Source organism: Somniosus microcephalus, chromosome 16 (genome assembly GCF_052327205.1).
Source record: "Somniosus microcephalus isolate GS21.2 chromosome 16, FLI_Smic_1.0, whole genome shotgun sequence".
NCBI classification, from domain to species: domain Eukaryota; kingdom Metazoa; phylum Chordata; class Chondrichthyes; order Squaliformes; family Somniosidae; genus Somniosus; species Somniosus microcephalus.
In genome coordinates this window covers 70,733,553-70,748,393 of record NC_141002.1, presented here as the reverse complement: position 1 = coordinate 70,748,393, position 14,841 = coordinate 70,733,553, and the positions used below count along the sequence as shown (strand labels likewise).

At 45.2% G+C, this 14,841-nt stretch overlaps 1 protein-coding gene across 1 annotated transcript in view; it reads right to left on the bottom strand.

The window, feature by feature from the left end:
- cped1 (cadherin-like and PC-esterase domain containing 1) overlaps positions 1-14,841 on the bottom strand; it is a 289,359-nt gene that overhangs the window by 54,492 nt on the left and 220,026 nt on the right. The window contains exon 17 of the mRNA XM_086009209.1: positions 6,443-6,579. Within this exon, the coding sequence (XP_085865335.1) occupies positions 6,443-6,579 (137 nt within the window). The remainder of the gene's footprint in view (positions 1-6,442; positions 6,580-14,841) is intronic.

Here is a 14,841-nt window from a genome sequence, read left to right as displayed (position 1 = left end):
GCATTTGACAAGGTTCCACACAAAAGATTACTGATCAAGATAAAAAGTCACAGGATTGGGGGTAATATACTGGCATGGGTGGACGATTGGCTATCTAACAGAAAACAAAGAGTTGGGATAAATGGTTCGTTCTCGGGCTGGCAATCAGTAACTAGTGGTGTTCCGCAGGGGTCAGTGCTGGGACCCCAACTCTTTACAATCTATATTAACGATTTGGAGGAAGGGACCGAGTGCAACATATCCAAGTTTGCCGATGATACAAAGATGGGAGGGAAAGCAGAGAGTGAGGAGGACATAAAAAACCTGCAAAAGGACATAGACAGGCTAAGTGAGTGGGCAGAGATTTGGCAGATGCAATATAATGTTGGAAAGTGTGAGGTTATGCACTTTGGCAGAAAAAAATCAAAGAGCAAGTTATTATCTAAATGGAGAGAAACTGCAAAGTGCTACATTACAAAGGGATCTGGGGGTCCTGGTGCATGAAACACAAAAAGTTAGTATGCAGGTGCAGCAGGTGATCAGGAAGGCCAATGGAATCTTGGCTTTTATTGCAAGGGGGATGGAGTATAAAAACAGGGACGTCTTGCTGCAGTTATACAGGGTATTGGTGAGGCCACACCTGGAATACTGCGTGCAGTTTTGGTTTCCATATTTAAGAAAAGACATACTTGCTCTCGAGGCGGTTCAGAGAAGGTTCACTCGGTTGATTCCGGAGATGAGGGGGTTGACGTATGAGGAAAAGTTGGGTAGGTTGGGCCTCTACTCATTGGAGTTCAGAAGAATGAGAGGCGATCTTATCGAAACATATAAGATTGTGAGGGGGCTTGATCGGGTGGATGCGGTGCGGATGTTTCTACTGATGGGTGAGACTAGAACTAGGGGGTATAATCTTAGAATTAAGGGGCTGCCCTTTCAAAACTGAGATGAGGAGAAACTTCTTCACTCAGAGGGTAGTAAATCTATGGAATTTGCTACCCCAGAGAGCTGTGGAAGCTGCAACATTAAATAAATTTAAAACGGAGATAGACAGTTTCCTAGCAGATAAGGGAATTAGGGGTTACGGGGAGAGGGCAGGGAAGTGGACGTGAGTCTAGATTCGGATCAGCCATGATCCTATTGAATGGCGGAGCAGGTCCAAGGGGCCGTATGGCCTACTCCTGCTCCTACTTCTTATGTTCTTATAGAGGCATCATGGAGGGTATTTTAGACACTGATCCACTTGTCAATTCCATGTTTTGGACAGTTGTTACAGGATTGTAATATAAACTAGAGTTCTATCTCTGTATGCTGTATCCCCAAAATTTTGCAAACAAATCTTTGGAGAGTTTGATAAAAAAAATCTAATTGTATAATTCTTAGATTCCAACTTCTAAAGAAATTTGAGAGTATAAACTCTACATTATCTTAGGTAGTACAGTAAAATAAACATTCATATTTTGCATCAATTTTAAGATTTGCAAATAGCCTCCTTTAAAAATATCCTACTTTTCAGTGAAATAGTGCTGTTTATTTTTCTTTAATGATCAAGGAGGCTTATGACAAATGTTAGGAGCAAGATTCAATTAATTACGAGGACGATAATGGAAAGTACAGGAGGGAATTGAAAAAGTTAATACGGGAGGCAAGGAGATGTTACGAGAAAAGATTAGCAGCAACATTACATTGAAACCTAAAACATTTTATAAACATATAAAGTGTAAGTGGTTAGCTAGGGAAAAAGTTGGGCCTTTTCAGGACCCAAAGTGAAATCTTCACGGAGAGGCAGAGGATATGGCTAAAGTATTAAATGGGTACTTTACATCTGTCTTCACAAAGGAAGCGGGTGATGTGAAGGTTACACTAAAAGAGGAAAGGGAAGTTATGGACAGGATAGTAATAGATAGAGAAGACGTACTAAAAAGATTAGTATTACTGAAAGTTGGTAAGTCACCTGGTCCAGACGGAATGTATCCTAGGTTGCTGAAAGAAGCAAAGGTAGAAATAACAGAGGCATTGGTCACAATCTTTCAATCCTCATTGGATACAGGAGTAGTGCTGGGTTGCTAATGTTATACCACTATTCAAGAAAGGGGAGAGGGATAAACCAGGAAACTATGGGCCAGTCAGTCTAACATCGATGGTGGAGAAGTTATTGGAAACCATTATCAGGGACAAAATAAACTTTCATTTGGAAAGGCATGGGTTAATTAAGGAGAGTCAGCATGGATTTGTTAAAGGCAAATCATGTCTGACTAACTTGATTGAATTTTTTGATGAGGTAACAGAGAAGGTTGGTCAAGGTAGTGCAGTAGATGTATATATGGATTTTCGGAAGGCATTCGACAAAATGCCACACAGGAGGCTTATTAAGAAGATGGAAGCCCATGGAATTAAGGGGAAAGTGGTGGTATGGATACAAAATTGACTCAGTGACAGGAAGCAAAGGGTGGTTGTGGATGGATGTTTTTCAACTGGGATATGGTTTGCAGTGGTGTTCCCCAAGAGTCAGTTTTGGGTCCATTACTCTTTGCAATTTTTATAAACAACCTAGACTCGGATGTAGGGAGCAGCATTATAAAGTTTTCAGATGATATGAAACTTTGGCAAAGTAGTAGGCCGTGATGAAGATAGTTATAGGCTTCAGGATGATATAAACAGGATGGTGAAATGGGCACAAGCATGGCACATGGAGTTCAATGCGGAGAAGTATGGAAGTGATAGACTTTGGGAGGACTAATATGGAAAGACAGTATACTATTAATGGCACGATTTTGAAAAGTGTAAATCAGCAGAGAGACCTTGGTGTCCATATAAACAAATCCTTAAAGGTGGCATGGCAAGTTGATAAGGTGGTTTAAAAAAAAAACATATGGGTTACTTGGGTTTCTAAATGGAGGAATAGAATATAAAAGCAAATGGATCATGCTAGAACTTTACAAATCACTGGTTAGGCCTCAGCTGGAGTATTGTGGACAATTCTGGGCATCACACTTCAGGAAAGATGTAAAGGCCTTAGAAAGTGTATAGAGGAGGTTTATCAGGTGTGATAAATCCATGTAGTGAGACAAGGACTCGAAGAGGCGATATCGTAGCATTAGCACAAGTACTTTATTAACAAACAGAGTAACAAACATCATGCCTGCATCCTGGCATTTCACCATTGCTGACCTTGACAGGAAGCAAACCTCTGACCTTAGCAGCAGCATTGGCTACAGCACCACCTGGTGGATAACCTTAATCATAACATCCCAGATTACTATATCAGGATGTTACCAGGGATGAAGGACCTCGTTTATGAGAGGTTGGAAAAGTTAGGACTGTTCTCCTTGGAACAGAGAAGGTTAAGACGTGGCCTAATAGAGGTTTTCAGGATCATGAGAAGTTTTGATCGAGTAGATAGAAAAAAATTACTTCCTCTGGCATGCGGGTCAATAACCAGAGGTCATAGATACAAAGTAATTGGCAAAACATCTAGAAGGGAGATGAGGAGAAAAGGTGATGGAAGCTTATTCCATAAATAATTTTACAAGGGAGTTGGACAGGTACTTGAGGATAAGGAACTTACAGGGTTACGGACAAAAAGCGGGGATGTGGGACTAAGCATGACTGCTCTTTCAAAGAGCCAGCACAGGCACCACGGGCCAAATGGCCTCCTTCTGTGCCGTAAGATTCTACGAAAACATTATGGGTATTAATATAAAATTAATACTGCTACAAAAATATTTTCCCAAGACACAAGCAAATAACATGAGACTTTAAATTATCCATTATTTCTCTTGAAAGTGAAGGGCTGATCTGGTTATATGCTCATTATTTTCTGATGATATAGTTCATTATTTCTGGGTGCACCTAAGCTATTACTTTTCCAACAAGGGTGGCATTGCTAACATCTCACAACATATTTTAGTACATTGTTTTATTTCCAATACTACATGCTAATCAACTAAACCTTCATTCCAATCTCCTCAGGTGGTCCCAGGTAAACATAAAAGAACTAACATCACATGGCACAGATATGCTGGGCCAAATGGCCTCCTTCTGTGCTGTATCATTCTATGGGCTAGAAATTGGCCTTCTTAATGCCTCCCATTATCGTCTCGGGGGGCGATAACGAGGCGCTTAAGACTTACCGCCCAGGCGCAGCAAGATGAACGACCCCCGCGAAATGCGGTGAGAGGTTTGCAGCAGCGGTAAGATTTCGCGCCACGTTCTCCTTCGCCCGGAGATCACGACGTCATTGCCATGTGCATCGCCCCGGACCCAAACTTCGGTTCCACCCACTGCAGCATCGGCAGGCGATGACACCGACAGCTGCAGAAGGCATTGATCGGGAGGCCGGGCGCTTCGGGGGCGAAAGTTAAAGGGGAGGTTGCTGAGGTAAGTACATAAATTTCTGAAATAGTTTTTCTCATTTTTTTTTCTTTGTCCTGGGCCGCGATCGATCAGCCCGGCACTCTGCTGGAGTGCATGGGGCTGATCGGGCCAGATCGTGGCCGCCGTCGGGGACCAGCTAACTGATCCCAATGCAGAGCCTGCAGTGATGGCCCTTCCCTTTAAGGGAGGGAAGGAGCCTTGGATCGCGGCAGCGCTGCACGGCCCATTGTGCAGTGCTGCACCACTACCGCCCCGCCTGTGTCCTTTAGCATTCCAGGAAGGTAGTGGAGCCCTTGATTTAGTGCTCTACTTCCTTCCTGGAGCGCTAAACCCAATTTTGTGAAAGCTGGGACTCATTAGCGTCTGGCGCTAATTTTCCCAGCTTTCAAAGTTACTGCCCCAAATGGGCGATAATGAATTTCTCACCCTAAGATTCTATATATGGCCCTCAAGAACAAAGTGAAAGCAATAAAAGAAAACAACTTGACTGTTACATTTAAAAGCAGCCAAACATTGCACTTTGAATTGCATGTATTGTGTATTTTCCAATTTTTTTAACAAATAAATAAGCAAAATTTTTCTCCTGAACTTGTGAACATAACCTTTGTTTTCATATGGATCGAAGGCTACTCATTATTCACTTTTACATTGTATTGATGAATTGAATAGAAATCCAGTTATTTCCCACATTATCCTGAACTGCTGCTGTTTTTTTCTTGAAAGTAACAACTCAGTTAACACAATTATCTTTGGACATTTAAAAAAGTATATGCACCATGACTTAAAGGAAACTAAGAAGTTAAATTAAATTATTGCTCCTTAAAATTTAAATGTAAGTGAATAAAATGTAAGTACAGGTAGACTATCCTTTATCTGCACTTCCGAAAACCTCTAAAAACCGAAAAAATTTTCATGGAGCGTAAGTCGTGCGCACGACATGACCCGAGTGGCGCCAAACATGACTGGAGTGGTCCGGCAGCTCTGCCTTTCCCTGTGAGCAGGGCAGAGGGTCACAGAGTTCCCTCCTGGGTAGGAGATTGCAGGCCGAGCCGGGCAGTGTGAAGGAGGTACCGGGAGAGTGAACCCAACAATACAGCGGCCTGTCCGATAGCTGCAGCGGCCCGTCCGATAGCCTTTTCTTCCCCCCCCCCCCACCCCCCCCGCTGACCTGATTTGCGGGCCAGCTTAGTGTAGGAGTCAGCCGATATCCGGCTTTCCCACAACTGGCAGCGGCAGTCGAGCCCCAGACCCCCGCTAAGTCAAGGAATTCAGATACGGAGCAGGGGGAGCCGGAAACCTCGATCTAACGGCAGAAATCAGCAGCCGTTTTGTTAGGTTTTTTTTCTTCCCCTAGCATTTTTTTTCTTCCCCTAGCATTTTTTTAAACAGTCAGGCTGTGGAAAGAGTCTCTGTAGCTTAGCAACAGCTTCTGAGACGCTTCCAAGGCAGGGCCCGAGTGTTTACAAGCTGTTGCTAAGCAACAGTGTTTGTTGCCAGATACGGAGATGAAAACCTTCTGAAATCCGAAAAATTCCAAAAACCGAAACACAGCTGGTCCCAAGGTTTTCGGATAAAGGATAGTCTACCTGTACTGTAAATAGTCAAGATAATATCATTATTGAGTAAAAGTATGAATTGCGATCCAAGTCAGCGGATTCAAAATTTTGACTCTGAATTATTTCCTTTCTGATATAAGCTATTTTCTACCAGTAGCTCCCTTCAGCTATGAAAGTGCGACAATCTACCGTAGCAACACCTCCTAAATTCACAATAACACTGCTCTATGATCAATGCGATAGGAGAAATTTTCGTTTCAATTTTCTTCTTTTCCCTTGAAAAAGTCCATCTCTATTCAGCACAATACCCATCACTATATTGTGCAGTTTTTCTATACCAGTGGAATACATCATTAGGTTGTTCAAATCTACAATGTTATTTCAATAGGGTATAGCTTTCCATTAAACTTTAATTAATTACATGTAACAAACATTTAGAATTTTTGTCATATATGTTATGTTATTATACCTTGCAGTACATGATTGTATAACATCACTAATGGCAACTAAAGTCATATGGAACAAGCCCTTACCCTCCTTCCATTCATACACTGCTGAAGTTGAATTTTAGTCAGTGCAAGGTGATGACAGTTGTCTGGCTGCCACTTTGCCTTCTGCCAATCACAAGTCCGGTTTTCAGAGCAGCTCAGACAAGGAACAACCCACTGCCCTGAAACAGTAACACAAAGGACTCAGTTATTAATACTTAATTAATTTTTAATCTGTTGGTAAGATTAAATCATTTTTTCATTGGTGTACCATTATAGTATCATCACAGTTAAAAGACCAGAGGGGGTGAAATTGCAACCCGCTGTCCCCTTTTTTGGAGCACAAAAACCACCAATTTCACAGTGCCAAGATGCTCAGCTGAACTGTGCAAGAAGTACGCCCGATGCCATATTGGTTTGGGTGACACTGAGGCGTTTTGGTGGCTGCCTGAAACAGGCAGTATATGCAACAGAAGGGCCTAAGGCCTATTTTACAAACCTGTTTCAGAAATCGGCAGAACTGATGGACATGCTCTACTCAGTTTTTTGGGTTCTTCTGCAGCCTACTCCGCGGTCCTTAAAGGTGGCCACCATCCCATGCCTTAATATGGAGCCAGGAGGAGCAATCCTGGCTCCACAGCAATACCGTGGGCTGCTTGCCAGCCCACGCTCACATCCCTCCCCCCCTCCCGTTCGCCTCCCCCACACCCCCCGCCAAGACTAACCGTCACAGCCTGCCCAGTAAACGAGCCTTGGGACTTTCTCCTTCAACACACTTTTGTTTGCAGTTGTGAAATGGAAACATATATATATTCAGCACTTCAAGTTTATAGAGAATAATAGATATGTAGGTGAGATTACAACACAGTAATACAATCAAATGGTTCATATCATATCATATAAGCCTTGACTGTGGCCATCTGAGTCTTGAGAGTTTGACATTAGCAGAGAGTACTTTATGAAAATGGTGTTACCCACAGGTCAATTTTGACTATGGGTGTTGTTTTGGTGTCTGGTGGGTAGGACAATCAGGCCACCCACCAATGGAATGCATGAGAGGCTCAAACCATTTTGATGGTCATTTGTCTATGATTGGTGAGCTGGCCACGAGTTTTCAGGCACTAACTGGGTATTCACCAAGGAAGAGTGCAGGATTTCCAGTGGGCCTGTTGTCTATTTAAAGGGAGATTGCACTTAAAGTGAGGTCGTATTTTTGTTCCTGATGAGACTTCTTTCTGCTCCACCCACCAGATTAGTGCTTCTAACATTGCTCCCATTCATCACCATAAAGTGATGGAAGGAGTCATCAATAGTGCTATCAGGCGGCACTTACTCACCAAAAACCTGCTTACTGATGCTCAGTTTGGGTTCTGGCAAGACCACTCATTACAGCCTTGGTCCAAACATGGACAAAAGAGCTAAATTCTAGAGGTGAGGTGAGAGTGACTGCCCTTAACATCAAGGCAGCATCCGACTGAGTGTGGCATCAAGGAGCCCTAATAAAACTGAAGTCAATGGGGATCAATGGGAAAACTCTCCAGTAGTTGGATTCATACCTAGAACACAGAAAGGTGTTTCTGGTTGTTGGAGGCCAATCATATCAGCCCCATGACATTGCTGCAGGAGTTCCTCAGGGCAGTGTCCTAGGGCCAGCTATCTTCAGCTGCTTCATCAATGACCTTCCCTCTATCATAAGGTCAGAAATGGGGCTGATGATTGCACAGTGTTCGGCTTCATTCACAATTCCTCAGATAATGAAACAGTCCATGCCCTCAAGCAGCAAGACCTGGACAACATCCAGGCTTGGGCTGATAAGTTGCAAGCAACATTCATGTCACAGAGTGTCAGGCAATGACCATCTGCAGGAAGAGAGAGTCCATCCACCTCCCCTTGACATTCAATGGCATTACCATTGCCGAATCTTCCACCATCAACATCCTGGGGGTTTCCATTGATCAGAAACTCAATTGGACCAGCCACAGAAATGCTGTGGCAACTAGAGCAGGTCAAGATGCACTGCAGCAACTTGCCAAGGCTACTTCGACAGCATTCCCAAACCTCTACCACTTAGTAGGACAAGGGCAGCAGGTGCATAGGAACACCATCACCTGTAAGTTCCTCTCCAAGTCACACACCATCCAGATATGGACATATATTGCCATTCCTTCATCATCACTGGGTCAAAATCCTGCAACTCCCTCTCTTAACCGCACATATCTTGAGAATGAATTAAAAAAAAATTCTCAGCACAACTTACAGGTTTCTAAGAGCCTCCACAATTCTTCAAAATTGGCAACAAATATTTTTTCTCACAGTGCTCTCGAATAAACTAGACTTGTTTCCAGCTAGGTCCAGTGATCCAACAAGTTTCAGGTTAGTGCCCCTTTGAACAGTGTTCCAAATGGCTGCTTCTTGAACTACCTGACCTCAATGGTAGTCCTACTATTTGCCTTGAAAAATCGCAGCAGGGTCTTATCTCCATGATAGGACCCCTATTTGCATATCTTAATGAGGCTACAACTGCAAATAGGCAGGCTGCCCGAGTCCTGGCCTGAGGAAAAATGGCATCAGCCACCTCGCAAACACAAATGGGATGGCAAGTCTGTTGCCACTATTTTCACTCTGCTACCACCCCATTTACGTCAGATGGGCCGAGTGAAAATTGGTCTGAGAGTCAAGATCAAGGGAAAGAATTTCTGTGAGTGTTTTCCTGATCTTCTGCTGTTTAAATGGAGATTGGCAGAAACCCTAGAGAAATGGTGTAAATGGCTAAAAGTGGCTCTTTATGCCATTTATCTGAGGCTGTCGCCAATCTTCTGTCAAAGTTGCAGCAGGAGAATCTCTGCCAAAATGGCATAGATAACACAATAGAGAACCATATATCCAAGTTTGCCGATGACACAAAGATTGATGGCAGAGTAAGCAGTGTAGACGGAAGCATATAATTACAAAGAGACATTGATAGATTAAGTGAGTGAACAACACTGTGGCAGATGGATTTCAACGCAGGTAAGTGTGAGGTCATCCATTTTGGACCAAAAAAGGATAGATCTGTGTATTTTTTAAATGGTGAAAAGCTAGGAACAGTGGAGGTACAGTATAAGGAAATTTAGGGGTCCATGTACACAGATCACTAAAATGTGGCGAGGTCCAAAAAATAATCAAAAATGCTAATGTAATGTTAGCCTTTATATCTAGAGGGCTAGAATATAAAGGGGAGTAAGTTTTGCTACAGCTATACAAAGCAATGGTTAGACCACATCTGGAGTACTGTGTATAGTTCTGGGCACCACACCTTAGAAAGGATATATTGGCCTTCGAAGGAATGCAGCGTAGATTCACCAGAATATTATCAGGGCTGCAAAGGTTAAGTTATGAGGAAAGATTACATAAACTAGGCTTGTATTCCCTGGAATATAGAAGGTACAGGGATAATTTGATTGAGGTTTTTAGGATTTTGAAAGGAGTTGATAGGGTACAGAGAGTAACTTTTTCAGCTGGTGGGGACGTCTAGGACAAGGATACATAACCTTAAAATCAGAGCCAGGCTATTCAGGAGAGAAGTGAGAAAGCACTTCTTCATGCAAAGAGTGGTAGAAGTGTGGAATTCTCTCTCACAAAAAGCAGTAGATCCTCGTAATATAAATTAATAAATTGTTAATTATTTCCAGCTTAAACTATACTGTCATTAACCTTCTTATGCAGTGGTTCCCTTTTTTCTTTTTCTCACCAACTTTAGAAGTTAGTTGGCTTAGCTAACTCTCTCTTTGGAGTTTGAGACATAGGCTGCGATTTTCTTTGAGGCAGCGGGTTGGATTCGGGTTGCCTGGTGGACGGGTTTTGGTCCCGCTGCCAGTTTCAGCCACTCCCAATTCCCGATTTTAAATTAAGTGGGCTCGTTAAGGCCGCCGTGCACGCTACCCGGCCCAATGAGTGGGAGCAGGTCTGCTGCTCGCCTCTGATGATGTCATTTCTTCAGTTGTTTTTAAGGGGCCCAAGTAGCCTTAGCTTCTCATTTCGTTTGTGCTGCTGTGGAAATCGGCCCAGGTCACCATGACTGCTGCCAAAGCAAAGGCTGCTCCACGCTTTGCTGAGAACTCCCTCCAAGCTCGTGGAGGGAGTAAGGGGGCGTCGGGAGATTCTGTTCCCTCCCGATGGCCAGAGGAAGTCTCCTCAGCAGACACAGCTGCAAATTGCTGAGGAGGTAACGCTAGGTCCTTATGCTCACGCACCTGGGTGCAGTGCCGAAAAAGGTTCAATGATCTTCTGCGCACATCAAAAGTGAGTATCACATCACACTTTCCTTCAATCTGCTTCCCTTCTCTTCTCATTACCAGCACTCTGCATTGTCAGCCTGCTCCTCCACATCCCACCTTACCCTTACTTCCCTTGCACCCTTACCTATCCCTCTCTCTCTCTCTCTCTATGTATTGAATCACTTCACCATCCTACTATGCAGGCCTCACACTCGCTCTCACTGTTATGCAATGACAACTAACAGCGCACAGGGAGGCAGCTTCCTCTTGGTACCTCACTCCATCTTGGTCTCCCTCTAAGCTTCTAGGTTTTGGATTCTTCACATTCACTCCATCAATCTTGCTGAAACTCCACTTGTGACCCTCCTTGCAGGAAAAGATAGCCCACAATAAGAGGGAGAGAGCGACGACAGGAGGAGGGCCACCATCCCTCGCAAGTTTGACAAGCGCTGAGGAGGCTGCTCACAACATCGTGGGAGGTGGCGAGGAGCTGGAAGTGGGGGATGGAGAGACGGGCGCAGTAGAGGAAGCTGGTGATAGAATAGATTTTCCACCCTCTCAATTAGATTTCATGATTGACTGAAATGACTATGATGTTCATAGAGATTGACTTTTGATCATCTGCACAACAGGATGTGTCCGCTACCTGTATATCAATGTCTAACTCATGCCTTTACTCTCCCACAGGACCATTGAGAGTCCCCCTCCCCACTGTCCAGGAGGAAGAGCCGGACAACTCCTCAGAGGGAGCAGCGTCACCAGGGCTCAGTGCACCCAGCGCCAGCACAGAAATGCACACCTCGGCGGGTCCTTCGCGACATAGAATAGTGTTGTCACTTGGTGTATCACAGCTCACAATTGAACATCAGCAGGTCGTGGAGACAGCGACAGCAGTGGAGAGTCCTTGTCGGAGGTCACAGGATGCTCCTAGCTCTGCTCAGCTACATGTAGACGCTGTGCCTCTGGGGCCATCCAGAAAGAGAGCAGTGTTGGAACTCCAGAAACAAGTGCAGGAGTCTCTGACAGGGTTTGCATCCAGGGTAACAGCGAGTGTGCAGAGAATGGAGGAGTCCATCTCAAACATGAGCACTGCCTTGGTGGAGGCAATGACGCATGAACGTGCCGCCATGGAGAGGGTGGCAACCTCCATGGAGGAGATAACTCGCCAGACTCAACAGAGCATGGTGACTCTTCTAAATAGATGGTCTATTTTGGAGAATAGATGGGCATCTATTGAGGAGAGACACCAGAGTTACATGGATGTCCCCGTTATGAGGACTGTCAGTACAGAGACGGGTCCTCATGGCCCCACTGATTTTCAGCAAGGTGCTCTCCAGCCACTTGCTAGCACTGAAGTGTGGGTGACCCATGAGAGGGATGTTGGTGGCCGACAACAAGGAAGTGTGGACTCCTCTCCAAGCGCTTACACGACCATGCCGCTGCGGAGCCCTCGATCAGAGCCCCAGATTCTGCACCCAACTGAGATGGCCGTCTCAGCCCCTGCACAGCTGCAGGAACAGCAGACTGTTGAGGGCCCTCCCAGGCTCCCAAACCCAGAGGAGGCCCGCCAAAGGCGTCTAAGAAGCCGCAGCATAAAAGTGAGCAAGGTGCCTCTACATCTGCTGAAGCCACAGGGGAAGCACCATGTCTAAGCACGCGTAAGAGAAAGTTAACACACAAATAGTTACAACGGTAGTCACTTGGGTGTATTCTTGTCTAACAAAGTAGCGACTGTCATCCTGATCGTCATTTTATTAAACAAAAATGATGGCAAAGAATTGAAAATTTGGCCTGTGTGTGCTGAGAAATGGAAGTTGCACAGTGAGGGCTCAGGGCGACTTGCATTTGTAATGATGGTGGTGAAAGTGATAGGAAAGCGCCGTTTATTGGACAGATGATGTATGGCGTGTTAAGAAGGTCGTCTAGACATTCATCTCCATCTGCCAGCTACCTGTGCTTGAAGAGTGAGCTTACGCGAATCTGACATGGATGAGTGCATCCCGGCCAGCAATGTGGTCGCGTGCTGGTGGAATTGGCACATCCGGTCCCGCAAGGTGTCCCTCATCTGCTGCCTCCTCCTCCTACTTATCCTCCTCTTCTTCCTCCTCCGAGGCTCTGCGCTGAGCCTCTTGTTCCTCAGGCAATGCCAAGCCACGTTGCAGTATGATGTTGTGCCAGGCACAGCAGACTACGATGATTCTGGAGACCCTGGCTGGTGCGTACTGCAGGGCTCCACTTGATCTGTTGAGGAATTGGAATTGCATTTTCAGCAAGCCGATGGTTTGCTCTATGATGCTTCTGGTGGAAATGTGGCTCACAATGTAACGCTCCTCAGCCTCGTTTGATGGCCTCCTCATCGGTGTCATGAGCCACTTTTTATGGGGATAACCCTTGTCGCCAAGTAACCATCCAAAAAGTTGGGTTGGCAGATTGAAGAACTGAGGCACTGTTGACTGCCGCAGGATGAAGGAGTCATGGCAACTGTCAGGGTACTTGGTGCAAACAGCATAATGATCTTCCTGTGGTTACACACCAGCTGGACGTTAAGGGAGTGGAAGCCCTTGCGTTTGACAAATACAGCTGGGTTGTGATGGGGTGCCCTAATGGCCACATGTGTGCAGTCAACAATGCCCTGCACCCTTGGGAAGCCTGCCATATTGGCAAAGCCAGCCGCACGCAAAGTTATACTTGCTTCATCCGTGGAGAAGTGGATGTAATTGTGCGACTTTGCAAAGAGGGCATCGGTAACCTGCGTAATGCAGGAGTGTGTGGCCGACTGGGAGATGCCGCTGATGTCTGCTGCTGATCCCTGGAATGAGCCCGAAGCAAAGAAGTTGAGTGTGGTGATGACATTGACAGTCACTGGTAAGGAGTGTCCACCCGCTCCTCTGGGCTCCAGGTGTTGGTGCAGCATTGTGCAGATGTCTGCGACTACCTCTCGCAAAAGTCTCAGACTCCTTTGGCACTGCTGCTCACTCATACTGAGGACGCTCATCCATGACTTGTAAACCCTGTGGTGGGGGTATCTCCGGCGTCGAGGTGCAGCCCTGCGCTGATGTCCTCTGCCTTGTTCATCATGATGTGGCTGAGGAGAAGGTTGGCACTCCTGTTGCTGGTCCTGCTGCTGTGCCTGGTTGTGCTGCTGCCATGGCTGCTCTTCCGCCGAATCTGACGACCAGGATGAGGGGATATAAATGGTTCCCATTCTGCTGGTGGATATCTCAGTTGAGCAATAGAGGTTGCAAGTGCCCAGTCAAAGTGGCCAGAGGGTCTTCCAAGGAGGTGAAACTGCAGATGGGTCGCAGCTTGAACACTCACAAGATCAGTAGAGTTGCAAAATGTTAGCCAAAACTTCAAAGCACTAACTTGTGCCATCTCAAACTTAGCCATGTTGTAGGATCGCTTTTAAGCTGCTGAAGTAGCTGCTAACAATTCATTTCCTTGCTAAACCCGGCACAATGCAGCTAGCATCTTTGTCTGACGACGGGCAATGCGCAGAAAAACCTCAAAAATTGGAACAGGCGATTAAAATAAGATTAGCAAGACAGTTAACAAGCTGTTAAATGCCTTAAGTGCCTCTCCCACTGTTTGGTGTTGGGGATGATCGGGACTCGCAGACCCGATACTTGGCAAAGTAGCGTGGAGGCGGGATGGCGGCGGGTTCGCAACCCGCCGTCAATCATTGAGACTTTTACTCCCGACCCGCCTCCAAACCCGCCCTCTGAGCGCCGGCAAATTCGCGGCCATACTCTCCGATTTGAAAAAGACAGACTGATAAATACCTTAAAATGGTGACCAAGGCCTTGTGAATTTAAATAACTCTTAAATTCAAAAGGAGCTGCCAATCAAACACGTATTTGAACAAATCTGAATTTTGTGTTTGAATTGAGAGGCTATGCCCCTCCTCAGAATACTTATTTTTTTCAGAACAAATTATTGCAACAAAATTTTCTGAAATATTCTTCTGTAAGTGAAACTGATTTTTAACCCTTTGCTTACTGTGACAGTTAAAGAAGTTCAAACCAAACTAAGGAGAGGAGCTAAATATGATTAAAATCACTAAGGAAGTGGTACTTGGTAAAATAATGGGACTTAAGCCAGATAAATCCCCTGGACCTGATGGCTTACATCCTAGGGTCTTGAGGGAAGTGGCGGTAGGGATTGTGGATGCATTGGTAATAATTTTCC